We start from the raw sequence: 25,950 nt of genomic DNA, 5'->3' as shown, positions 1-25,950 counted from the left end.
TACAGGCATGAAAACATGCCCTGGGCTACCATGCTTTTGTATCCTACAATGATATTGTCTCATTCCCCTTCCACTTTGCTTTCCAGAACCTGGAATGTAATGATATTGTGCCAGGGGAAGGGAGGTAGATAACGGTCTGAGTGTCTGCTGGGGTAGTTTTATACGTGCACTGGTGTGCTGCTCACCGTCGCTGTTAGCTTGGATCAAATTGGAATGCTTTAATTGTTTTCTGAAATAATAACATTCACATCTTTACTTTGCATGTGATTACTTTACTTTGGCAGAAAATTCATGTGAATTCTTCACTGATTAATTGCTAAAAGCACACTGGGCATGTGGGAAATTGTGGGCTACTACTTCCAAGCATGCTCTGGCCACATTAGCAATGATATCCATCTGAGATGTGTGGGACCACTGCCCCATGTGGAGCTATATGCTCACATTTGTGTTTTAGGTGTCTGCAGACCATATAATGATTTTTCATAACCATTTTTGTGAATCAATTTCAGATTATTTTGTCTTTCCTTTTAATTTCTACTTAAGATAAGTCATGCTGATTTTTTTCCCTTGTTTCTAGAAAACAGTAATGTAGAAGCCAAAGGATTTGGCAAACTAAGTGGAGTTTTTAAGTCTGTGAAGCCATTATTGTGCATTACAGCCTAGTACCATCGTGTTAGTGCTCCTGGGTTTATTTTCTGACTTCTAAAGAAAATGGTGAAGGATTTTGATATAGCATCTCATCACTATGTTGGGTACATTTGGGGTTTTTCTTTGTCAGAATCAAAATAGAAGGGAAGAAGTAGTTCCTTAGAATCATGCCAGCATAGAATGTTTTGGGTTAGAAGGGACTTTGGAGACCATTTAGTTCCATGCTTCTGCCATGGAAATGGACAGTTTCTATTACATCAGGTTACTCAAAGCCCACAGCTTTGATCTTTGGCCTTTTTGACTTAGTCATATGGAAATAGCTACTCAAAGCAGTGAGGAGTGTGTGAATTCACCAGGCAATTACTAGCTGTATCTAGCTGGACCTCCCTCCTCCTCTGCCCCAGCTTGTGTATCTTTCTGAGACTCAGAGATTTTCCAAACAACATTTTTCTGAAAATTATGTCAATGCTTTCAGGATAATTTTTTTCTGTGGTAGTCTCTCACAGTAAACTGAAGTCTAATAATAGTTTTCACATAAATTACCAAGAAACATGGTTGTGGTAAGTTGAGTGACACCTGAAATGTTAATTTTTGGGAATACTGGCAGCTCTGCTTATTTTGCAAATCAAATTAAATGACAAATCTGTTGCAAATTAGAAGGAATTCCAAGATCAACATTAAAATAATTAAGAGTCTGGGGAGACTGATTTGCCGTATGGAAAAGATTTAAGGAGAAAACTACACATTTAGCTGCATAATGATGATGAATGAGCAAAAAGTAGGAATTATAACTGTAATACTAATTAATAATTACTTGAGATGTTTCAGTAGTAAGAAGAAAATGTAGGGGGAAGTACCGGCCTGCAGATACAGGCCAGTACCATTTGACATTAGTTTTTCAATTCTGACCTGTGTTCTTTACTCTCTAATGACCCTGTTGGATGACTGGGAAAATTCACCTCAACATAATGCATAGAGAAATGATTGCCATGCTTAGCCCATTCAGCTATCAGACGTCTGATACTCTTTGTCCACCCTTCTGGCATTTTTCCCATACAGCCATTAATGTTTTCCAACTGCCTACATCATTGGGATTTATTTTACATTTGTTTTGCCCGTAGGAATCAAAACTGTGTCTTTCCTAAGTTCTCCTATTTGGGTCTATTCTTCTAGCTATCTGTGTCTTATAAACACCCTACACATCTGCTTGGATTTCAGCTAATGCCACTAGTGATGTCCCTCCTTAAGAAATACACCTTTTGGTTTGGTATTCTGCTCCTTTTTTTTTTTTTTTTTTTTTTTTTTTTTTTTTTTTTTCTCCATATAGTGTGTAGCCAAAGTGTGGGTCTTGTCTCCTTTTCCTTCATTAATGCTTTGTTTGCAATATAACTCTTCTGAGGGTGCTCATGAGAAAGCAGAGGTGCTGTCTTTGCAGTGCAAATGTAGCCCATTCTTATGCCCCAAGTGCAGATACCTCGACTTTGGGAACCAGCAGTCTAGTATCTGGAAGGATTTAAAAAATGACAGTGATAAGCACTTGCAATTTTGTTGGAATTATAGCTCATACCATTTGTAATTCAGATGCTCAGATTATCAGGACTTTAGCTTTTTGCCCAGTTTTTATCCTGTGTTTCTTGCAAGCTACATTTATTTTTGAAGGGAAACACAGTTCCTGTCACATGAGGTTTTTTTATTAACATAGTACTCTGACACACTTTGGAAGAATGATTCCTCTTGGCATCTAAAAACTCAAGTTCATAAAAGTGCATCTGCCTTTGGGCTTCTGTTCAGATTTCATTGTTTATTTTTGACTTATAAATCTATCAATTTTTTGGGACATAAACAGTCTGAGCAATCTCGTACTTTTTTCTATACTTTGCAGTAGAAGTGGTGTTTAATGGCAGGGATATTTGAGAAACAAAATTGTTGAAATTCTTGTGAGAATGCTGAAGGTAAAATCCATCTTTATTCCCTAAAACACAGACCAATTCACGGTTCAAGAAAAGTTCATTTCTGTGTTCTGATGTTGGGTGGAGAATAGGTATAAATACCTTATGAATACTTACCTTTATGTATTTGAAATGATAAATAAAATCTGGCTTACATATGAGGCATTTGTGCTGTTTTAGCATCAGCACTAACCACTTCTAAGAGGAATGTAGTTTTCTGAGTTTCCATAGACAAAATCTACTGTAAGACTGATGTAATCCAGAGTTGAATTAAGTCATCCATCTTCTGTTTAAAGCTGCATGCTTGTCCTCAGTTAATTAAGGTATAAAATTTGCCTGCCTTTTCAGACACACAAGTGTATCCACAAGTCATCTTGAAGATAATAAGAACTGATAGTGCTTAGTACATTGGTAAATGAGACCACATTTTAATAAGTGACAAATATGGCCTTGAGATGCAACTTTATTCAGCACTGCTGTATGTCCTTTACCCTTCACTGCTGCAAAGAAGTTAAAAAACATAGAATGTTAGCTCAGAGGAGTCATAGGCTTACAGTGTCCCAACTTGGCTACATGAAAATGCCGTAATGTGAGACATGATAACAATAAAAAAGCTAATTTCTTCCTGTTTATTTCCCTTGGCTTATTTTAGATGAATTCAGCAATGTTCAAGTTTTCCTCAAGTTCTGCAGCTTATATAGGAGCTGAGTTTACTGGCAGTGCTTAAATAAAAGCAGAATAATTGCTCAGTGTGGTGCAAGGGACAGAGCAATAAACAAGTATACTGACAGGAGCTGGTTGTAACATCACTGTAGCGGCATACCGCGCCTTGAGTAAGGAAATGTGTTAGTCAGCAAACCACTGGAGAATATAATGATTTGGGCATGGGCAAATGAACCATCTGTCTCTCCATCTCTGATTTTGGTTACACCCTCACCCCAGTTATGTTAGAAGTAGTGTGTCCATGCATTATCACCCAGAGCAGTGCAAACTGCTCAGGGGCGATGGTGTCCAGCCATACTGCCAGGGTTGCTATTAGAAATAAGCACTGTAGAAGTCAGCTTTGTGTGCATGGAGCATTTTTAACTCAAAGCCTATTTGATTCTGGTTTCTATTACTTGGCCCAGATTCCATTCTGCTTTATAGTATGTCAGCCTACACGAAGCTCTCAATCTTCTTTGAGGATAAATTCTCTCCGATACCCACTTTCTAGCAGTACAATAATTCACAAAGCTAATAAAGGAATGATCGCTCAGACTGTGCTTGTTGCTATGCGACCACATTACTAAGATAACAACACAAGTAATTTTAATATATCTGCTGTATCTTATACAATTGAACTCAATTATGCTTTATTTGGATTGAATCAGGTTATCCTTGGCAACTTAGTTTGGAGTCTGTTTGAACTTGGAATGAGAATTTTTTTTTTTCCCTAGAGGATACTTTTTAGTCCCATTTTCTCCTTGGTTACTGACCCAGTTCATGACAACTGTTCATCTGGCTATGCAATTATAGCAGGATGGATTTCTCAGCTGATCAAAATCCAACACATTTTTAAGGGTCCTTGGTAGAACATGATTTGAGTTGTTAAACAGAAAATGTATTCCCTTGACAAAGATGGCAATGTATGATTTTCAGTACTAAATGCTTACTTCTTTTACAGAAATAATTATTTTATGAAATACATATATATTTGATATGTGTGTGTATGGGCTATTCTATGTATCCATCAATGTATTATGTAGAATGGATTCCTTATTGGCCTTGGGAGCAAAGGTTGGTAAAAGGCATTGTATCAAAAACAGTCTCTATTTTGCATTTCTACAGTTTCTATATTCTGTTTAAAATTTATCTTTCTGCAGAAGCAGACATCAGAATTTATTATTTTGTTCTACAAGGAATATATTTTGCATTTTTTGTGTAATGAGGAATTTTTCAATATCATAAAGGAGTTCCAATATCAACTTGAGAATATACTCAGCTTACAACTAACTCAGAAAAGAGCAAAACCTTTTTTAATGTAAAAAATTTGAAATTACAGTATTTCCAAGCATTAACATTACTTGATATTTATATCACAGCATTATGACAGACATCCAGTGTACCTCCTGTTTCTCAGTGTTCTGAAGCCCTCTACAGCTTTTCAATCACCCAGCATCTCTCACCAGCTTCTACAGTGCAGTTATGTGCTGTGTCAGTACAATATGATTGGAAAGTAGAAGTGGAGGAGTATAGCAAAATTAGCACAGTATATTGTAAGAATAGAAAATCTGAAAAATCATAGAGCACTAAATGAATTATTAATTCCTATGGTAATTTCATTGACTCTTTATGTTAGAATTTTACTGGCGTTGACGCAGGAGGTAGCATTTAGTATGCAATTTAGACACTCCAATGTACGTATCTTCATCTAAGCTCACATTCTAATCAACAGAGATCAAGAATTCAGCTGAACCCAACTCAGTTGTCTATTTACAAGTTCGAGCCAATCTTCATGACAGGATTAGCAGATCCAACCCAAGACCTTGATTCATTACAACATGACATCCCTTCACAGCTGGGCTTCCCCTGGCCTGTCCTTCTGTGGATGATCACAGGCTGTGACAGATAGACTGTGCAAAGATCAGGAAACACAGTAGGCAGCCTTGAGGACAGTTTGTTTGAAGTCATAAAGATCTTTCTGGCTCAGGAGATGGGAATCTGCTGCTGTCTCACTGAGCAAGGCAGAAGTGAGGGAAGTTGGATGGCTCACATCTCTCATGTCTGAGCCAGCTGGTGATTGCCTCATGCCAGGAGAGTGTTGCCTGCTCGCAGAGGGACTCCAGCCAAGGTCAGTGAGAGACTGGAGCTACTGCATGATGCAAGACAGTTTTTAAAACAGGAACAGTGGAATTATTTTAAGGTTATGTAATCATGCTGTATATCAGTGGTTTTATACATTTTCACAGTAAAATAAGTTGTCTACAGCCATGATACCATTTCACTGGGATTTAAGACTAGCGAGTGCTGCTGGCTGTATATAGATGTCATGTCTATCTTTTGGCATTCTACTGTTGAAAAACATTTCTAATCTAAGACAACACAGTTTTTAGAAAAGATAGAGGCTAAGAAAGCTGACTTCCAAGACAGGTAAGGGGAGACATGATGTTTTTTAATATTGTCCTGGGTTTTAGAAGCTTTTTCATTTAATATTATAGTTGTGAGTTTTTTCTTTGAATGAATACGGAAGATTCCTGTTTAGATAGATAGGACTTTCTGAATTATTTCTGTTCACACAATCTGTGGGCATGGAAACCTTTTGTTCTTTACAGTTTGATTCCTACTGCATGCAACATGGCATATCTTGTAATCACTGATTCCTGAAGCAACTTAAAGTGTCCTTTGTTTTCCATAAAACGTTTGAGAGATTAATCTGCTTTAAGATAATGGGAGACTATTTCCTTAACTCCTGTTTAGTACTGTCAGTTATTGCAATTTAATATGTCATCTTTGACAGTTTGTCTCTACAATAATTCTCTATCAATATTGCTGCCTTTTGTCAGTCTTTTGGACTGGTGATTATCGACTTGCCAAACCTTGTACTTCACCATACCAAACTGCTTTCTTGTGGTACAGACCCCTCAACCACTGCAGGAGTTGATCCTTCCTAGTCCTTTGCACACAGAATTATGCTGAAGTCTACCTTGAAATGCAAAGTAAACATACTGGATTAATCCACTTCATTGACTTACCCAGTGTCTGTGTTACTATGCGTAGTCCCGAAGACGGGCTTATATTTTTAGTTTTACATGTAACTTTTGATTCAGACTGAAATGTGCTGATGATTCTGCAGCCAGGCTGTGACTTGCCATACACAAATGCATAATGTGTGAGTTAAATTCTCACTTCTGCTGCCCTTCTTAGTTTTGTCTAAAACTAGTTTCAGTTCCTGAATTTGCTCTGTCAGTGTTTACTAGCTCGTGTAAATGAATAAAGACAACAGACTCTTTGGCAAGACTTCTCTGCAACAGCCAAAAAGAACGGATCACAAGAAGGAACAAAATACTACCTACTGAGATAAGATATTGGCCATCCTTAAGGTTGTGATTGGCTAATGCCCCGAAGGAGATCAGTGAAATCATCATCAGTAATGTGAAAAGTCACGTTGATACAAAGGGAAACACTGGTGTCTATGTTGTGACACTGTACAATATAATCCTAAAGGATTTGGATGAAATTTCACTTTTGTTAGTGAAGTTGCATTTTGTGAGGTAATGTTTCTGAAGTACTGTGTCTATAAAAGATACTTGATATTTTTCCTGAGGGCATTATCAATACACAGAACTCTCAGAACTGTTTTGTCTTGTTTTATTAAGAAAACACTAGTGGGTTTGTGGCATCTTCAAGATGAAGAATCAAAATTATTTCAGGAACAACAATCAATTTGCCTTCTTGAAACCTGCCCTTTACTGTTCATGTAGTCTGTGCAAAAATTGACATATCCCCCACCTCGTCAAATAACAAAAAAACTTGGAATATATAGATGTTTCTATCAAGGACCAAGAGCTCTGTCAACAAGCTTAGCAATAAAATAGGAAGCTGCTCTATCTAAATGTTTCATAGGAGTTTTTGTGGGAGTATTTTTTCATTCTGACAAGCTTCCAAATCATCTCAAGAAGGCAGTATCTGCTTCTTTCTGTCAGGTGCTGCAGTCTTTTAACATCCTCTAAAATGTGTTGTTTGGAAAAATGGTGCAAGGAATTGTATCTATTTAATATTTTTTAAAGCCAAAGGTATTCTAGGGAAATAGTGGTCAGCTAGCTTGCTTAGCCTGTGCTCAAAATCAAAAGTCACTGTTGTCTCCTATAGCTGTTCTTTAAAATTGTCATAAGAAAGCAATTAGAATTAAGTATCTATATGTTATATACTTTTTTTTTTTTAAATTCAGGTTTTGCTTTAGGAATGAGCATTTTTTAAAAAAAATCTTTATTTATTTAGTTTTTATTTCTTCATTATATTCACCTGTTTGAGCGCATCTCCCTTCCAATACTAAAGGTGTATTTAATTTGAATGGGGCACAGAATTTAATCATGAATAGTTATTTTCTAATGCAAAATAAGATTAGAGTGCTAGACTGCTTAAGCATGCAATAAAAGATGGTTTTATACTAACCCAAATATCTGTCTTGGCAGATATTGGAACTAATTTGTAAATACTTTGTAAGTTAATGTCCAAGTCATATGGAAATGGAGATTTGGACTGGACTGACAAAGATAAGCAGCTCTGAGTCACACAGACCAATCACCAGGAAAAATATATTGTCAGCAACAGTAATTACAGCAGGTAATTGTGTCATTTACCCTGTTACAGAGGAGTAAATTTGATGAGTTTGGAACACACCAGCTGTCACACAGTGTTAACTTTGATTCAGGATTTGGAAACCTGTAGTAGTCTTTTAATGACAGTGCATTTAAAGAAACAAAACTACAAGTTACCTGCTGCTCAAAGCAGGGATAAATGGTCAGTCTTACTCAAGATAAGATTGATTTCTAGAAAGGTGAGAATTCATCAAGAGTATCTGTTCTAATTTTTTTCTAGCGTTTTTAAAATTTTGGAGTGTGCAAATACTTGGAAAGAAAAGTTTGTTACATTGTTCCTAATCCTTCAGAAGGTGAAATTGGATGCATTTAAATTCTGTCTGCATAGTTTTAATGACTGAGAAGTAAATAAAATTTGTTGGTGCTGGTTAGTCTGGGCAGATACTACAGTCTGCTTTGAATACCCTGGGTTTAACTTAATACACCTTCCATAGGATGGGCATCATCTAAGTTTTAAGTACTCCAGAGTTGTTCACAGCATCTCTGCTTAAATCCTAACTTTTCCAAAGAGCAGACTTGTGAAGGAAGCAGGGTTACACAGGTCATTCTAGGTGATAGTAATAGTTGCAAAATGGAATATCTGGTCAAAGTTTACTTTCTTCTTAATTTCATTGATTCTAAATTCGTAATTTGACTTTTGGAGTCCTGAACAATACTGTAGACTTCTATCTGGGTTTCTGCTTGTTAGAGCAATTCATGGTCTTCTTAAACAAGACAGTAAATGTGATGGCAGAATTTTTCAGATACACAAAGTTTCCTTAGATGCACTTATGCAAATATTTATCAATATAAAATACACATAAGTGTCTTAAAGGTATTCCAACCTTAATGGTTTTATGAAGCATGCAAATACAGAAATAATTATTTGTAAGCTTGATAGACACTAGCAATTGAACTGTGGCAACAAAAACATGGTCTGGTCTGGAAAATCTACCCATGAAACAAGTTAGCCAGTGTCAAGTTTCATACCATTACAGCGGTGAGGGAAGGAAGGTGGGAGTACATTTCATTGCACCTCCTTCATTGTGCTGTGCAGCTTTTTGTTAGAATGAGCTCAGACAGCTCTGCAGGTTACCTTCTGGCATCAAGGGCACTGTCTGAATTGCAGCAGGCAGCCAGGAGCATTCATGGCTTTCAAGGCCAGGTATGGGTGTTAGCTCCTCCCTGACACTGCCCAGCAGTGAGGACTGGCTGTACCATTTTCCCCACGTGCTTTTGTGTCCAGGGAAGGCAGCTGGCATGCAGTGTTCACAAAGGATACGTTTGGTATGCCTTTATAAACTATTGGGGGATGTATGCTGGGGAAAATTTGGTCTATCACTGGAGATGGCATCAAGGCTGACCAAAAGGAAAAGCAGCAATATTGCTCCACCTTACCATCACTGAAGTATAACTTTGTCCCTGTTTTCAAGTAGAGAACTGTCTTCAAAAACAGGTGAGCAACGCCTAAAGAAGGCCTCCTCTCCCCAGAGAGCTCAAACAGCTTGTGTTATCAAAAATGTCCTTGATATACAGTGAGCGATCTGAGTGTCTGAGTCACAGCACTGCCAGGGAAATGAGAGAAACTACTTCATGCATTAAGAATCTTTTTGCTGCCTGAGATGACCGAAAAGAAGCCCATTTGTTTCCTAACATTTATGGTTAGGTAAGTTGCTCCAGATTCCTGCAGACAAGAGCAGGATCAAAGCAACAGCAGCATTTCATCCACCACTCTCATTTTGTTTGCCAGACAAGTGCTGACTTAGGTAATGGTACCATAATATTGTAACTGATTTCCAGAAGCTGCTGAAATGTGTTGACAGACCCTGGTCACAATGCTATTCCAAAAAGAATAGAAGCAGCACCAGCTGTTTCTAGAGAGTTTTGAGAACCTTACTGTTCTCTGGCAGTTTTGATTGCTGAGACATCTTTCTTCTATCACTTAGTGCATATCCACCTTCTGTTAACTTTGTGCTGAGAAAGTGTTTGGAGGTGTTTTTATGGAGCCTTCTGGTCATATGGGTAATCTCTAAGTTGTTACTGATGAAATATGAGAACAGGCAGCAAGTTACCAGCCTCAACAGCAGTCAGGTGACTTTACAGCTTTTATTTGTGTAGCAGAAATATGTGTGGGAGGGAGGCCAAATATCCAACGGGTATCTATTGCTAGTGGCAGACTTGCTATAACATGGAGCCTTTTAGTAAGGAAGCAGTAAATAAAAGGGGTTGTAATTAGAAGAACTAAAACAAGTATCTTTCAGTTGGCTGAGGAAATTGTATTTTCAGCTCTACTCTGACTATTCTACTAGCAGTAAAGTAGGGAGCACCACTAGAGATGCAGAATTTGTGATCATTATCACCATTGACCACAAAATAGAAAATTTTGAAAGCATCAGTTTATTGTAAATGTCTGAGAGGTTTTGTGTACAATAAAAGTTGAAATTAAGTAAGATTTACCTAGAAATATGTAGTGCATCTGGCTAGATTAAAAAAAAAAAAAAAAAAAAAAAAAAAAACCAACCAAAAAAAAAAAAAACCACAAAAAAACAAAAACCCAAAAAAACAACAACACAACAAACAAACAAAACAAAGAAAAAAAGAGAAAGATGGATCTGTGGAGAAGGTCTAGAAAGTGTACACAATGAAATACCTTTTAAAAAGATAGAAACCTCATTTAAAAATGTCCCTGGTAAACAATATTAAGAGATCAGTTTGAATTAGCAAAAAAAGAAAAAAAAAAAAAAGAAGTGGGTGACAAGGTCCTTGTCAAGGTCTAGACTGAAATCTCTTCAGGTGGAATTTTCAAAATCATTTTGCATTTATGCTACAGTCCTGCCATTGTAATCAGTGGGAGTTACAGACATTCCTTTAGGGGAAACAGTTGGGTCTCTGCTAAATGCTTTAGAAAATCCTTCCCTTAAACTTTTCTGTTCAAGAGGGAATATAGAAAATGGCAGATGTGAAAGAAAGTGGGGATAAATTAAAGCTTTTTTAACTTTAGCTGTCAGGCAAAATATTCTTCAATATATTTACTCTGCCTAACTGGTTGAAAAGTATAAAAATTCACAGGATGTTAAATGGAGCAACACTGATTAATATTGCAATAGAAGCCTCCATGAAGAGGAGTTTATTTTGTAAAAATATGCATTATTCCATGAAATTGGATATTAAAAAACACATTTAGATGAAGATGAATCTTACTTGGGTTTAATAAGTGATTTGATGAAGAGATGTAGAGGAAGATAGAGAAAATAAGGATAGGCCTACCATGAAATATGCATTTTATCCATCAACTTTTTTGTCTGAAATTACTTAGTATATCAATGTCTTTCCAGTGTTCCAAGAGATCTTGTCACAGACTTCTTGGTGTGCAGATCCCACACAAAATGTGGACTGGTCAACATCCAAGTTATGTGTTAGTCATTTCAAGTTGAGTCCTAGATGAGAGTATAGCCTGTTTAGAGCCATAAAATCTATTATTAGAGCAACAGAATTTGAAATTACTAACGGAGAATTCAAAGGCAGTTAGAACTAGTAGTCAAGTGTTCCATAAGTTTAGGAGGAAAATCCAGAACAGGAATAACCAAAAACTAAAGAAAAGAGATTTTTTGCAAAGAAAAAAGTCTCAAAGTCAAAGGATGGAGAAAAAAAATATGCTTCTTGTAGTCTTTGGTGTGCAAAATAGTTTTCTTTAGATGAAAATCTGTTGTGAAATAAAGCATGAAATTGAAAATTTTAGAGAAAGATTTTTTTAAAAAACTAGTGTTAACTAGAATTAGAATGTCCCAATTTTTTGGAATTTGTATTTGCGGTTATATAGATTGCCTTTTGTATTTTCTCAGTAGTATAACTAGGATGCTGTTCAGGAGCTTTTTGTTTTTTCATGTGGATGTGAAAAAGAACACTGGATTTCAGCTGTATCCCCAAGTGGATTATCTTCCTCAAGTTTCCTGACAGCTGCCTTATTTTTCCTTTTTTACTATATTTAACCCAAATATAGAATAAGTAAATAAGCTAATAGCTAGAAGAGAGAAAAGAGATCTGGATGAGTTAATGACAGCTCTTCTCCCTGAAGAGCAACAATGGACTAAGCAATTGCCAACAGAAAGAGCATCTCAGAGTGCAGGATGATCTCTAAAACAGACCTGAGAATAGAACATGCACATGCCTGGGCTATTTTTATTTTCTACATAATTAAAAGAAAAAAGTAGGAAAGTTCTGAATATGGATGTGCTGGATTTGGCTGGGGCTGAGTTAATTTCCTTCACAGTGGCTAGTACAGGCTTGCATTTTGGATTTGTGCTGAACACAGGGTTGGTAACATAGAGATGTTTTTGTTATTGCTGAGCAGAGCTTACACAAAGCCAAGCCCTTTCCTGCTTCTGGTGCTGCCACACTGGGGAGGAGACTGGGAGTGCCCAGGGGGCTGGGAGGAGACACAGCCAGGACAGGTGACCCAAACTGACCAAGGGAGAGTCCAGACCATGTGACATCATGCTCAGTGTGTGCACTGGGGGGAAGGAGGAGGAAGGGAGGATGTTTGGAGTGATGGCGTTTGTTATCCCCAGTAACCATTACATGTAATGAGGCCCTGCTCTCCTGGACCTGTCTGCCATTGCCAAGTGGGGAATTAATTCCTTGTTTTGCTTTGCTTGTGTGTGCAGCCTTTGCTTTCCCTATTAAACTGTCTTCATCTCAAACCATGAGTTTTCTGGCTTTTGCCATTCTGATTCTCTCCCTGATCCTGCTGGGGGAGGGAGCAAGCAGCTGCTCTACAGAAATTGTAATCTATGTCTGCACTGAAGAAAGAGAAAATGAGGACCAACAACAGCATGGATATATGTGAATAGATGAGGATAAAAATCAGTCAAGTAGGAGGATTAGCAGGGAGCAAACTCTTGTAGGCATGGCTTTTGGTGTCCCCAGCTTTGAACTGAAGCTGCTGGTGGTCATTAATGATTAATGACTTAAGCATTAATTAAGGGTAAACTGTGCGATGATAATGCTATGAGTAATTAAAACACAGATTCTAATTTACATTTAAATTAAGAAATATCTATAGAAAAGATAATTGGGGAATATCAATCAAATTTTTAAACATAACTATATGGAAAATATCAAATCATAGACTTTTTTAGGTTGGAAAAGGCCTTTAAGATCATCAAGTCCAACCCAGCACTGCCAAGGTCACCACTGAACTATGTCCCTAAGTGCCACATATGCATGTCTTTAAATGCCTTCAGGAATGGTTACTCAAACACTTCACCAAGCAGCCTGTTCCAGTGCTTGACAGCCCTTACAGAGAAGAATATTTTTCTAGTATCCAATCTAAACTTTCAAGCACAACTTGAGGCCAGTTTCTCTTGTCTTGTTGCCTGCTTCTTTGGAGATGAGACTGAGCCCTCACCTGTGTACAACCTCCTGTCAGGTAGTTGTAGAGAAGGTCCTCTCAGGTCCCCTTTTCTTCAGGCTAAAAAAATCCTATTTTCCTCAGGCAGTCCTCATAAGACTTGTTCTCTGGTCCCTTTACTGGTTTTCAGTGCCCTGCCTTGGACACTTGCCAGCAAATAGTTCAATAAATTTACAGCATTTGGTCTTTAAAAATAGTGTGCATATACTGTGATTTAAATTAACTCTGCCAATTAGAGTTTAAGTGAGTTAATATAAAGTCTTAAAGAGATTAACCATCTGTCATTTCTCAAATGATCTTAATGGAATAAGTCTTCCATATTACACGTATAATTGCTACACGTAATTTTTGTCTTGTACGTGAACTAAAGGTGGGGGGAAAAGCCTTGTAATTAAGATAAACTGTAAGTGGGCATTTAAGTGTGTTGGGCATTGGTAATTCAAGTAAATCTTATTTGTTGTCACTGCCACATCAGATGGCCAGCTGGTCACCATGGTTCTGTAGTTCTATACCAGATCTATGGGAAGGAGACAGAAGGCCAAAGTAATTTGAGTTCTTGAATGCAGAGAGATCAATGGGGAAAAACACCTAATATATTATCTTTGTTTAAATTATTTTAATTTAGTACGGGTTTAAAAGTTCTTCACTCAGCAATGAATATCTATTGCATCATGTTACAAGATTACAGTTGCAGGGATGTATTCTATTTATATTTTTGGGAACCTTTATGCATTTCTGCGTCTTAAAGATGATCTCAGCTGTTATTTTCCAGTGCTGTTAATGGATGGGTCAGGAAAACTGCCAGCATAGAATTTTTCATCCCTAAGCAAGGGATGCAGCTCGGTCTTGATTCCTATTTGCTATTGGATTGGATTATCATTATTTATTTTTTCTTAGACCTGTGCAGAATTTGGATCCACAAGGCAAATATTGGCAAGGCTTGCAGTATGCATGTAGGAAATGCTATACAGACATTTATTTTTAATCATAAAATACACAGTAGGAAGCACAGGGGCTGATGTTGCATAGTGCGAATGAGGAGACAGGTGCCGCACCTTGTGGACAACATGTTAAATTTTACTAAGTTCAGCAAGAGTCTCTGCACAGGTAACAAATTTGGTAAGACAGGTCCCCAGCTGTCATTGCATTGAGATGCATCAGAGCCATCCAGTGGGTTCTGGTCAGTTTATGCCACCAGTCTCACTTTGTAGAGTGCAATACTTCACTTCACCTTAGATACCCTTCTGAAGTAAAGTTTTTCGCAAGCAAGCAGTATGGAATATTCTGAAATAGTATCTCAAAATAAATCAGAATAAAATAAATTCTTCACCTTTACTGTATGTGTCTGTATAGATATATATATGTATGTGTATATATGTTTTTGTGTGTGTATATAAGGAATTTGCTCATGCAAATATGCAAAAGTCAATCAATTGCATTGTCACACAATTTTTTGCCTTTTTAAGTTGTCTGTGTCATAAGAACTGTTTAATGAGACATTCATTAAATTCATTCATGTTGTTATTACTATGAGACAATAGCAAATATTGGAGTCAAATTTTTTTTATTCACTCTAGAAAGATCTCATTCCAGAGATAGTTTAGTCAATATAAATGGAGTATTTAAAACTTCATTTGATTCCCAGACCATAGATGTTATGAATTTTAACACTATTGAGCATAAGTCCAGGATGGTGCAAAATGGATTTTAGATATATTAGGTAATAAACTTTAGAATTCATCATTGAAACCAGTGCATTTGGTACAAGATGTTTATGCAAGTCCAGGTTGGTAAATTGTTAAAATGTCTCTGCAAAAATAAGCTTTTATTTCTTTGCCTCTGTAATACTATTGTACCCAGCCTGTTCCTGTCTTCACTGTGCAGTGAAATAAGTATGGAACATTCATTAAGTGTGTCACATGATTTCTAAAGATTTTTGGAAATAAATGGCCTTGAGAAATAAAATTTTAACATTTCTAAACAAGGCAGATAATGTTTCTAAACTGGTTTTTGAACTTAAAAAAACATATTGCAGGTTCTCTTTTAAGGATTCTTCCATAAATTGCTTTTTTGCTTCTTTGTAACACATGGTCCTGTCTGCTTCTGCAGTTTCTGATTTGGTATTTAAGATTGCTCAACTCAGGCTCTGCAGTTTTCTATTTTTTCTTTTAAGATGACTTTCCAATAGTTTTATTAAAAAAAGAAACCAAAGTGATAAGCATGAATTAATGAAGAATTATGAACTGAACACCACCCTTTTTATTATTAATAAGTATTTCTGTTTTAATAAAACTGAACAACCTGTCTTGTTATCACTAGTCATAAACCTGTTTCTGGTGGTCTGTTTAAACTGGTGTGGATAGTGTGCCAAAAGCTGAAAGAGTAGATGTAGTGACAGTTTATTTAGGATACATTCATGTGTAGTTTAACTGTGTAATCAGTCCATAAAAGAGCCGCTCCTGAAGTTTAAGCTGTCTGCTCTGTTAGATGTCACTGTAGAAAGAAATATGAAGAAACACTGTGTTTAAATGGTTTCAAGTGTGTTATTGATCAGATGATACAGAAAACAAATTTAGATGGATTGTAAAACACAGTGATCCATTTTTTGCTGCCTTTTTTTTTTTGTATTCCAATCATATAAAAATCTCCTTTACTTGAATCACAGATTTTCTCCTAACTCTGAAACATTTTCCTCCTAAAAATGACATGTAAACTTCAATCCAGGAATCATTTATCAGGCCATGAATTTTTCATGAGTCAGTAATATGTGATTTCAATAAAAATACACCTAAAGTTTCAGCAGATGTGTATTAACCATATATGTATAACCACAGAAGAAATAGTAATGTGTGCTTCAAGCTAGTTTGTACAGAAAAATCCTCCATGAACTTTTTTACAGGAGGATAAGAAGCCCCAAAGCTTACATAGAATAGGATACCAGGCATATTACTTTTGCATCCAAGCCCTGTTGGTTAGCTGGTAGAAAATTAATTTTATTGATATTGTATGCTTTAAGAAAAAAAATCCACCTGGAAAGAGTCAGTAGTTTTTCTTACCCCCAAAATAGTAAATGTTAGGAACGTACACTCAAATGTGGCAGTCATCTCTTTGTATGAAAGACATACATCTGTGCAAATGATCTTCAAGGCTCTGGTCCTGCAATCCTTAGTGGGCTTTCAGAGCTGCTTCAGCCACACACAAGAGCCCTTCCTCTTGCTGTGGCAGTCTGCAATCACCTGCTGCCCTCTAATATACTCTTTTCTCTCTTAAAGAGCTGCTGTACATGCCAGGGGTGCTTCTGCATTCCTAAGGCACAAGATGGATGACTGTGCTTCCTCTTTGAGCACAATACTTAATTTGTCAAATGTGGTTATTTAAGCTGAGTTTACCAGTGTGATATATTGTTGTAGGGACCCTTCCTCCAAAGATAGCAAGATAATGGCTTTGCAGGATAATTTGGCCTGCTGAATACATTTCACACATTCCCATAGTTATTTTCTTCCTGTGTATTGTTTAAAAATTACAAAATAATTAGTAATTAATACTTAAATAAAAACATATTTAAACAATGCCATAATATTAGCCTAAAATAAGAAAGCCAGGATACTGTTACAATATAGATTATACTTTTTTACCTAATTTGTGTGACCATTATGTTATCCAGTGATTTCATATAAATACTGTTTCAGCCAGCATAGAGATTTTACTATGTTAGGAGGTCAGAGTCAAATATTGTTAAGTGGATTTTAGAGGGGCTGTATCATTTGGTGAACAATAACAATTTTAGTTATTCCTGCTGAGAGCAAAGTAATTAAATCTTGTGCTGAAGAGCAGAGGCCTGCAGCCTGCACTCTGCTACATCCAGTGAGGGTTGAAAAGAGCATGACTGGTGATACAAGAGACACAAGTCCTTTTTTAGAAGAGGGATATTAGGTTAATGTTATTAAAAGCCAAACAAACAATCAGTGACAACGAACCGACAAAAATAAAAATAAACTTGTGTAGCATTTAAAATTTATTAGTTAGATTGAGGAGTTTCCCCCTTTTAAACAACAGGTCTTTGCCATTGCTAGAGGAAAATTTACCTCTGATGGATTGGATATGTGCCATTCTGCCAGTTTTATACTCCTACATTTTATTGAAATAGCAATTTGAGCAATATTGGCAATAGCCAATATTGAAATAGCAAGCTGAACATTTCCATAGTGATTTGAAAATGTTAAGAAATTAATTTTCCTGACAGCTCAGTGGGATATGTGAAGTCATTATTTATAAAGAGGAAGATTTAGAGCAGTCTTCTCACTTAAAATGAGGGAAGAAAGATCATCTGATCCCAGATTTAATGCTTGTGCTAAATGGCCAAAACTGGTCTAAGCTGCACTAATAAAATCCACTAAAACCTGGGCAGAATGATAGCTATGAAAACTTTGCATGTAGGTTAGTCCATGTGTGCTGATTAAAATTAGATGTCTTTATTATGTTCCCTAAACAGCTGGTTTTCCTGAAATTTAAATTACAGGACTCTGAAATTTTATGTGGCTAGATGAATACTGTTGGTTTAACAAAAATGCAAGGAGTACTTCCAGAAGATGGAAGCATTTTATTTTGATGCGTACAGATTGTGATATTGCATTTTGAAAATAATAAAGCTTTTCCTGTTTCATTTTGAAATGACACTTTAGGGCATCTTATTTTGAGATTCCATTTACCATTTCTTAAAAATTACAAACTAAAACATGAAAATGTTCTGTAACCTAAATGCTTAAGCAGTGCGGTTTTTTTCAGATTACATAGTGTGTTGCAAATCAACACAAAGTCACATTCTCTAGGCTGTTAATTTATTCCCAAAAGGGCTATTTCGTAGTATGTCCTAGTCACCAGACTGAGGAGTCTCATCCATCACGCTCCGGTACTAGGACATGCCATGCTAGAAGTCCTTTGAAAAGCAGGCAGACCTCTATTTTCAGGTTATTTATTTCATCTAAATAAAGCTCTTTGTATGGGCTGAAGGGAAGGAAAACATGGGCTGCACTTTGAAGACCTGCCTTCTGCTAACCGTGCCTTTTGCAGTTTGGATCATGTGTCTCACACCATTAGTCAGCTTTCTGAAGGAAGCCCTAAGAATCCTGCATAAGATAAACCTGCATGAATAAGTTATACAGCAGAAGTAGCATATGGATTTTCAGTGTGCTAGCCAGCTCTTTGACAAATGTTTATGTGAGTACTGTAGCCCACATAGAAAGTGTAATGATGGTGGCTCGCTGTTAATGAAAATGGAATTATGCTGCAGTGCAGTTGTCACGTACTAGTATGTGATAAAAATAAATATCCTTGGCTATCTCATGGTTACATGTTCATATGGTAACCATGAGATAGGAATATTTACCTGTTGCCAGTAAATACAATTGTGTTTCTCTCTTGTTAATCTGGAAACCTATAGAAAACTCCAATTTTGTTGTGATTTTAAAAATTCAGGACCATCCAATTCTTGCTTCCCTTTTCAGAGCATGATGAATGTGTAACAAACCAGCACAACTGTGATGAAAATGCGCTCTGTTTCAACACCGTGGGTGGGCACAACTGTGTCTGCAAGCCAGGCTACACGGGAAATGGAACCATCTGCAAAGGTGAGCTGCTGATAACCTGGGTGATGTGCTCTGTCATGGTTGGTGCAGTTCTGGTAGTTTGCCTGGAACAGGACAGACGAAATGCTAGGCTAGACACTTGGGTCCTTCACCTGTATGATCTTTACAGGCATATAATACACTGACTTTGCATTTGGCAGAGGGTTTTTTGCGTTTTTTGCAGTAATTTGAAGATGATGCATACATTGATAGTAGATTCTAAAATTTGAAATAGTTACATTTCATTTTTTGTGCCTTCAGTTTCTATATATGGTACAAGGAGGCCTACAGTTACCAAGAAAGTTATGTCTGTGAAAACACTGTCAGATTTGCATTGTCCATGGTCAATGACTTGCTATTTTACTTGCATAAACTAAAAATTATTTGGTATGTCTTGTTATCGTGAGAAAAGCAGTAGACACAGGCAAACAAAACCTTCACTACAAGTGAGGTGGTGTCATGTTTTCTGACATTCTGGTTCACTGCTAAACATTAGAACCTAAATTTTTAATCTTAAAAAGATGCCTTCCCAGAGGTACAATGCTGCTTTTATTTCTGTTGCATTTCACATCAGAAGAAATTATACTTGGTAGTTGGGCCCAAATCCTTGGAAGTTCTCAAGCTCTGAGCACAGGATATAGAGTGCTTGAAAATAAAAGTAGTGTAGCTGTAGGGGAATGAGCTCAGACATGAGAAGTGGGACAGATGCAGCAATATCATACCCAGTGTTCCTTGAGGTTGCCTCGTTACTGTTGACCTCTTAGATGTCAGAATCTAAGGGTCCAGAGCTAACACTGGTAATGTCACATTGATGCCTTCTGCTCCTGTCTATTGCCAAATTTAAGCAACTGAGAATTTCTTTAATTGCTAGGCATGATTAAGGTCTTAGCACTTAGTTATTCTATCACCTGATTTAACAGTACCTTTTCTCTATATATTCCAAAGACAAGCTCTTTGTAAAACACGGCAGTTTGGTTCACTTCCAGTCAAACACAAGTAGAAGGAGATGTGTCAGCAAGTATGTCTTTTTGTTCTGAGCTCTCTGGGGAATTAGAAGAAAGTCTTTTCCTGATGAGGTTTAAACCCAAAGCATCTTCTTTCAGAAGAGCACAGGTCACTCCTGTGCTGTGCTTGGTAGTAGTCCCAAATTCTTCTGCTGAAAGTGAGTCAGCTACTAAAAGATTTCCTTGGGTTGAAGAGAAGGTGCATAACCCTACAGCACTGTGTTCAGCTCTTCTGAATAAGAGCTCTGCAAATTTGGCTATGGTGCAGTCCTGTGCACCATGCTTTCCTGGATCAGGAAGCTTTGATGTCAGTGACAATGGTCTCAACACCACAAGGCGGGTGTCTCAAAACTGAGAGCTGGGTAGCTCAAATCTGTGACTGTTTTCTCTCAGATGAACCATAAGACCTCATCAGTGGTGCTATTACACAGGGCAGCTGCAAACCAAAGCCTGGCACCTCTGGCTGGTTACAAGTGCAGCACTAGACCAGTGCCCTGAAGAAACTCTTTGAAGGTGTAGGCAGATGGAAGTTATAACCTACACAGTTTCTTCTGGCCAGAGAATGCAGGTGCAATCAGAGCAACTAACAGCTACCATGTTTTCAGTCGGAGCTGGTTGCATTTCTGGGTCCACAGAAGTGACTCATTAAAGCATGGAGTCCTGGAGAATGCTTCACAAAAATACGTAAGCACGGCATGCCAAAAAAAATCCAAGGATTGACTTGGAGCTGTAAATGCTAAAAGTTTGGAAGTTCTTCATAATCTCTTCAGATAGAATTAATATTTTTATTGTTTCTGTTAAACTACATAATAAAGGACTGAGGTAGCCAGACAGTTTAATATTCAGTTGTGCCTGTTATGTTCAGGCCTTTTTTTGGGCAACAGAACAGACCAGCACTGCCCTAGGAAGAGTCTGTTCCGAGGGAAGGTGTCTTTCACTGCTTCCCAGTGCATGCGAAGGAGCACATATGGGAGCTGTTGTCTTCAGATGATTTACTGTAATCTCCTTCTGTAGCTTGTCAGCCCATCTGGCCAGTGAGGCAGGGGGGCCATAAACCATCTCTTTGTGACCTCTGTCCTTAGGAGAAGGCGGTCTCTGTGCTCCGTGCTGCATGGACGGCATTCTGTGCCAGCCTGCCAGCTGGACTGTGTCCACCTGCAGGATTGCTGAGTCTCATTCTCTTATTCATTCTCTTATTGTGATTTTGCATTTTGCAGCATTTTGCAAAGACGGGTGTAGGAACGGAGGAGCCTGTATTGCTTCCAATGTGTGTGCCTGCCCACAAGGCTTCACTGGGCCCAGCTGTGAAACTGGTAAGATTATAACTTAATTTACGGTGAAGATAATCCAAGGAGGATGTTTGAAGTAATCCAAGAATAAAGGAAAATTTAAGTTTGTGCCCTGAAAGAGGAAGCTGCCACTAAAACGTTATTCACTTTTCTTATATGCTTCCCAAGAGAATATATTACAGCAATTCTAATTAGAAGCACATGGACTGCAAAAATTAGAACACGAATTAAGACATCTTGGGTTTTGATGTTTCATAATTAATAAGATTATTATGGACTTGCTTGTCACCTCAAATGGCCTTTGGTGTCTCATATAAATAACAGATAATCTGACATCTGGAAATAAATTCAAGTAACTGATTGCTTCTGTGCTGTTCCTGGTTCAGTAAACCACCTTCATTTGCAACACTATTTGAAGACTTGTGATTAACCCAGCTTACTTTACTCAGTGTTAGGGCAGGTTTCAGTGTTCTTGCTACTTTTACCTCCTTTCACAAGCATTCCTTTATCTTCCCCTGCTACCCCTGAGGATGGCAGTACCAAGGCTTTGTTTTAGAACTTTCTCTTTTAATCTTGGATCTAATCAAATTATATTGCCCAGCAGAGTATGTAGAATGTTAATTCTTAGCATCTCAAGTGCCTGTAAATAATTTTTCAAAGTTCAAATGAACAGCTTCAGCACCTTTATTTATTGCTGCAGAATTTTTAAATGCATTCTAAGCATACTTGCCTCCAGGAGGTAAAGAGAGAAAGCTTGCTTAGATTAATTGGCTTCAGTATGCCTAATAAAAGGGCAGTCTGCCACCTATGATTGACTATTGTTGCTGTTCTATATTGCCTTCAATAAATCTTCCAAACAGTAGAAAGGAGGTCATTTGAGCAAGTATTGCTTTCATCTGACTTGTAAACATATCCAGTTTAATGAAAAACACAGACCAGTCTGAATTCTGTATTATCTGGTCTATTTGAGAGGTGAGAAATGTAGTTGTTTTCATTCTTCTGTATTTGAGCAGATATTCCCACAGAGTACATGAGGGATATTATGTGAAAAGCAGAATTCTAATTGCTCATGTATTTCCAAAACAATGTTAGAAGAGCAAGTTTTAAAGTATTGCCCACTATTTTACAGACTGCAAATACCATAGTACAGAGTACCAAGGTCTCTGCATTGTAACACTGCTTGGAATAAATTGTATGCTAAGATAATGCTCAAGTATTAAAGCAGTAAATTTGTTTTAGTAATAGCTGTCTTATATGTTCCTTGAATCACTCTCCTGCTCTCAGCTAAATATAACAGTATAGTTTCAAAGTGCATAATCATCTTTGCAGCTTTATACTCCTGTCTGAAGTGTGTAGACTAGAAGCATCTTTGCTTTAGTTTCCTTCTATAGTCAACATTAATAGCCACTATCAAAGAGAGATCTTACTGGCTTTTCAGAATTGACCCTGGAAGTCCTATCTGTGCTCCCTTCTGTATTGGACAGTCCAGGGAAACTCAGTCACCAATCCAGTAAATTCAAGTAACTTAAACTAACTTAAGTTAGATTAACTGCATTCAGCCTCAAATGTCCTTCAAAAGAATCTGAACTGCTGTCCCAACTTCCCATCCTTCCTGCCCTTCAGGAAACATACAGGGAGGCAGGCAGAGGCCTGGAGCACATCTTGTGGTCTTCTGGATGTCTTATCTCATTGTTTAACATCAGGTTAGTATGGTGATGACCTGTGACATAGCTAGTGATAATGTTGCTGTGATGTGGACCCAATTTGCCAGCCCCAAACCAGATTCATAGCTCAGTTTTGTGAGGAGAAGACCCTCTCTCCTGTTTAATTTCTGTTGAACATATTATTTTTTTCTTGCTGTAGAAATAAATAATGCTAGAGGTTAGCCACAGGAGCATAGGTCTGGTTACCTCATCTGAAGGCTAATATGTAGAGTAGGATTGTCATCTACTTGTGAGTGACTTCAAAACATACAGTCTGAAATAGAGTCAGAATGGCAAATGGAAGAACTATCTGGTGGATAAAGAGCAAAAGCTGATTTTTTCTGAGACTGCACTGTCAGAAAAATGGTGCTGTATACAGCCATAAAAGAAAACTGGAGCTTGAAACAGTACACATTCACTCCTAGTGAATGTAGCAGAGTTTGCTAGAGGTACTTCTTGTTAGGCTTGAAATGTTTCAAGATGTTTGTACTACAAATAATTTATGCTGGAAGCTTCCCTTTGAACAGTCTCTGTATCTACAAAGGTGATGCAATCTTCTCTAGGCAGATATCTTCCACTGCGTTTGCATACAGAGAAGAGGAGGAGGAGGATGGATGTAAAGATGCCAGATCTATTCTAAAACTGCACATCACTTATTTCTGTTTATGCTACACATATTTAAAAAACTGCTTGTTGAAGAATCTCGGGATTTTTAGGTTAAAATATACAGTTATGTAGACATTGTCAGCAGCTGCTGAACCTATTATTTAATTAGCAGGAGATTGAATCCACACCCCAGCAATAACCTAGAAAATGCAATCATCAGTTCTTACTGTTTCCTTCTGTAAAATGTGGTTTAAGAGTTGCACTTAAATAATTTCTCAGAATTATAGAAAAGAAAGGATGAAGTTGGAAGAGACCTCCTGAGATCATCTTGTCTAATCCCCCTGCTCAGGGCAGGGTCAAATACAGCTGGCTTCTACAGCTGGCATACAGGACAGTGTCCTGTTGGATTTGGAGTGTTTTCAGGGTTGCAGACTCCATAAGTTCTCTGGGCAACCAATTCCAGTGTTCAATCACCCTCAGAGTACAAAAAAAAAAATTCTTTTTCATTATAGTCGCATGAAATTTGCCATGCCCCTAGTCCCTTTTCTGGGCATGACTGAGAGTTTCTAGCTTCCTTCAATGCTGTTAGGTATTTATACACACTGGTAAGTTTTGCCTCCACCTTTTCATTTCCAGGCTGAACATCTTAGTTCTGTTAGCCTCTCCTGGCATGAAAGATGCTCTGCTCCATTAATTATCTTCACAGCACTGCACTGGGTTTGCTCCATGTCTCTCCTGTACTAGGGAATATAGTGCAAGATCCAGTACTCCAGAGGGGATCCTAGCAGCATGGAATAGAGGGGCACGATCATGTCTCGTGACCTGCTGGCAATACTCTTCCTAATGCAACTCTGGGGGCTGTTGGCCACCTTTGCTACAAGTGCACAATGCTGCCTCGTGTTCATGTCCACCAGCACCTCCAAATTGTTTCCTATCAAGTAGCTTTTCCACTTCCCTTCTGGTGCCTGGGGTTGTTTCTTAATAGTTGTAGGACTTTGCATTTCCTTCTGAACTTGAAGGTATTCCCAGTGGCCAGTTTCTCCAGCCTGTTAAGGTCCCTCTGAATGTCAGTAAAGCTATCTGGTGTAGCAATGTCTCCTCCAAATTTCATATAATCTGAAAATGTGCTGAAGGTGCTCTCTGCCTTATTGTCAGATGTTAAGTAGTATTGGCCCAGTACCTAGTGTTCACCTGAGTGTGTATTGATAAGTGACTAGTCTCCAAATGGATGTTGTACAGATGATCAGAGCTCTCTGACACTAGACACTCAGCAGGTTTTCAGTCTATTTCACTGTCCATTTATTTAGGCTGCACTTTTTAGCTTGTCTCAGGATGTTATGTGAGTATCAAAAACCTTACTAAGATAACCGATGTGTACTGCTCTTCTCCCATTCACCAAACCTAGTCATCTTACTAGTCTGTCAGGTTGGTCAGGCATGATTTCCTCTTCATAAATCAGTGTTGGCTGTTCCAATTTATTTTCTTGTCCTTAATCTGTTTAGAGGATACCATGATCTTCCCAGGGGTAGAGGTGAGGCAAGCTCATCTGTAGTTCCCTGGATCCTTGCCTTTTTCAAAGACAGGAAGGACATTTGCTTACTTGCATTTCTGAGGAGCTTCTTTCAGTCACCATGACCTTTCAAAGACAGTTGAGGCTGGCCTCAGGTGTGACATGAGCTTCCTCAGCACTCCTGAGTTTATTTAGATATTGATCTTTCTCCACCAGGGGTAGATATTTTTAGTTTCAGACAGTATTTTCCACTGGTCTAGGTGACCTGGGACACCTGAAGGCAGTCTTACCTATAAAGACCAAAGTGAAGAAGGCACTGAGCACCTCACTGTTTAGCATTTCCTTTCCAAAACCTATCCTTGCATACTCAATCAGTATTTATATTTCTCCCAAAGCCTGAGAGGGATGATGCTGCCCATGCTTAGGTCCTGCCTGTGCAGCCTAAACTCAGTGCAGCTTTTGCAAAGAGAAGTGAAATCCTGTGTAAATAAGAATGGTGGCTTCTTTTTTTTTTTTTTTTTTTTTTTTTTTTAATTCCAAAATGGTGTTTCTGGGGTGCCAGTGGGAGTTTCATTTCTGTTGGAAACATAAGAAGGAGAATTAACTGTTACTGCTGGTCGGCTATTTGTGCCGTATCCACTGTGGACTGTCTTGCAGTTAACAGAGCACAGAGCTGTTACAACACCTTTGAATGATCTGTTGGGAGCCTTTTAGGTTAATCATGACCTGTGCCATGTGGAAATGGACCCGTGGAATGAGGCAGCAGATGGAAGAATCATATGCAGATATATCATCCTATACCACCATTTTAAAAAATTGGTATTAAGCCATAAAAATGGGACTAAAAGTCATCAAGTCACAAAAATGAGTG

The 25,950-nt window shown here is 37.8% G+C and overlaps 1 protein-coding gene across 1 annotated transcript in view; it reads left to right on the top strand.

Annotated features, from left to right (window-relative positions):
• Positions 1–25,950, top strand: part of NELL2 (neural EGFL like 2) — a 136,951-nt gene that overhangs the window by 77,842 nt on the left and 33,159 nt on the right. The window contains exons 14-15 of the mRNA XM_066319061.1: positions 18,848–18,970; positions 21,189–21,284. Of these exons, the coding sequence (XP_066175158.1) occupies positions 18,848–18,970; positions 21,189–21,284 (219 nt within the window). The remainder of the gene's footprint in view (positions 1–18,847; positions 18,971–21,188; positions 21,285–25,950) is intronic.

This window comes from Sylvia atricapilla, chromosome 5 (genome assembly GCF_009819655.1).
Source record: "Sylvia atricapilla isolate bSylAtr1 chromosome 5, bSylAtr1.pri, whole genome shotgun sequence".
NCBI lineage: Eukaryota > Metazoa > Chordata > Aves > Passeriformes > Sylviidae > Sylvia > Sylvia atricapilla.
Note: the sequence above shows the minus strand (reverse complement) of the source record. Positions and strands in the feature narration are given on the sequence as shown.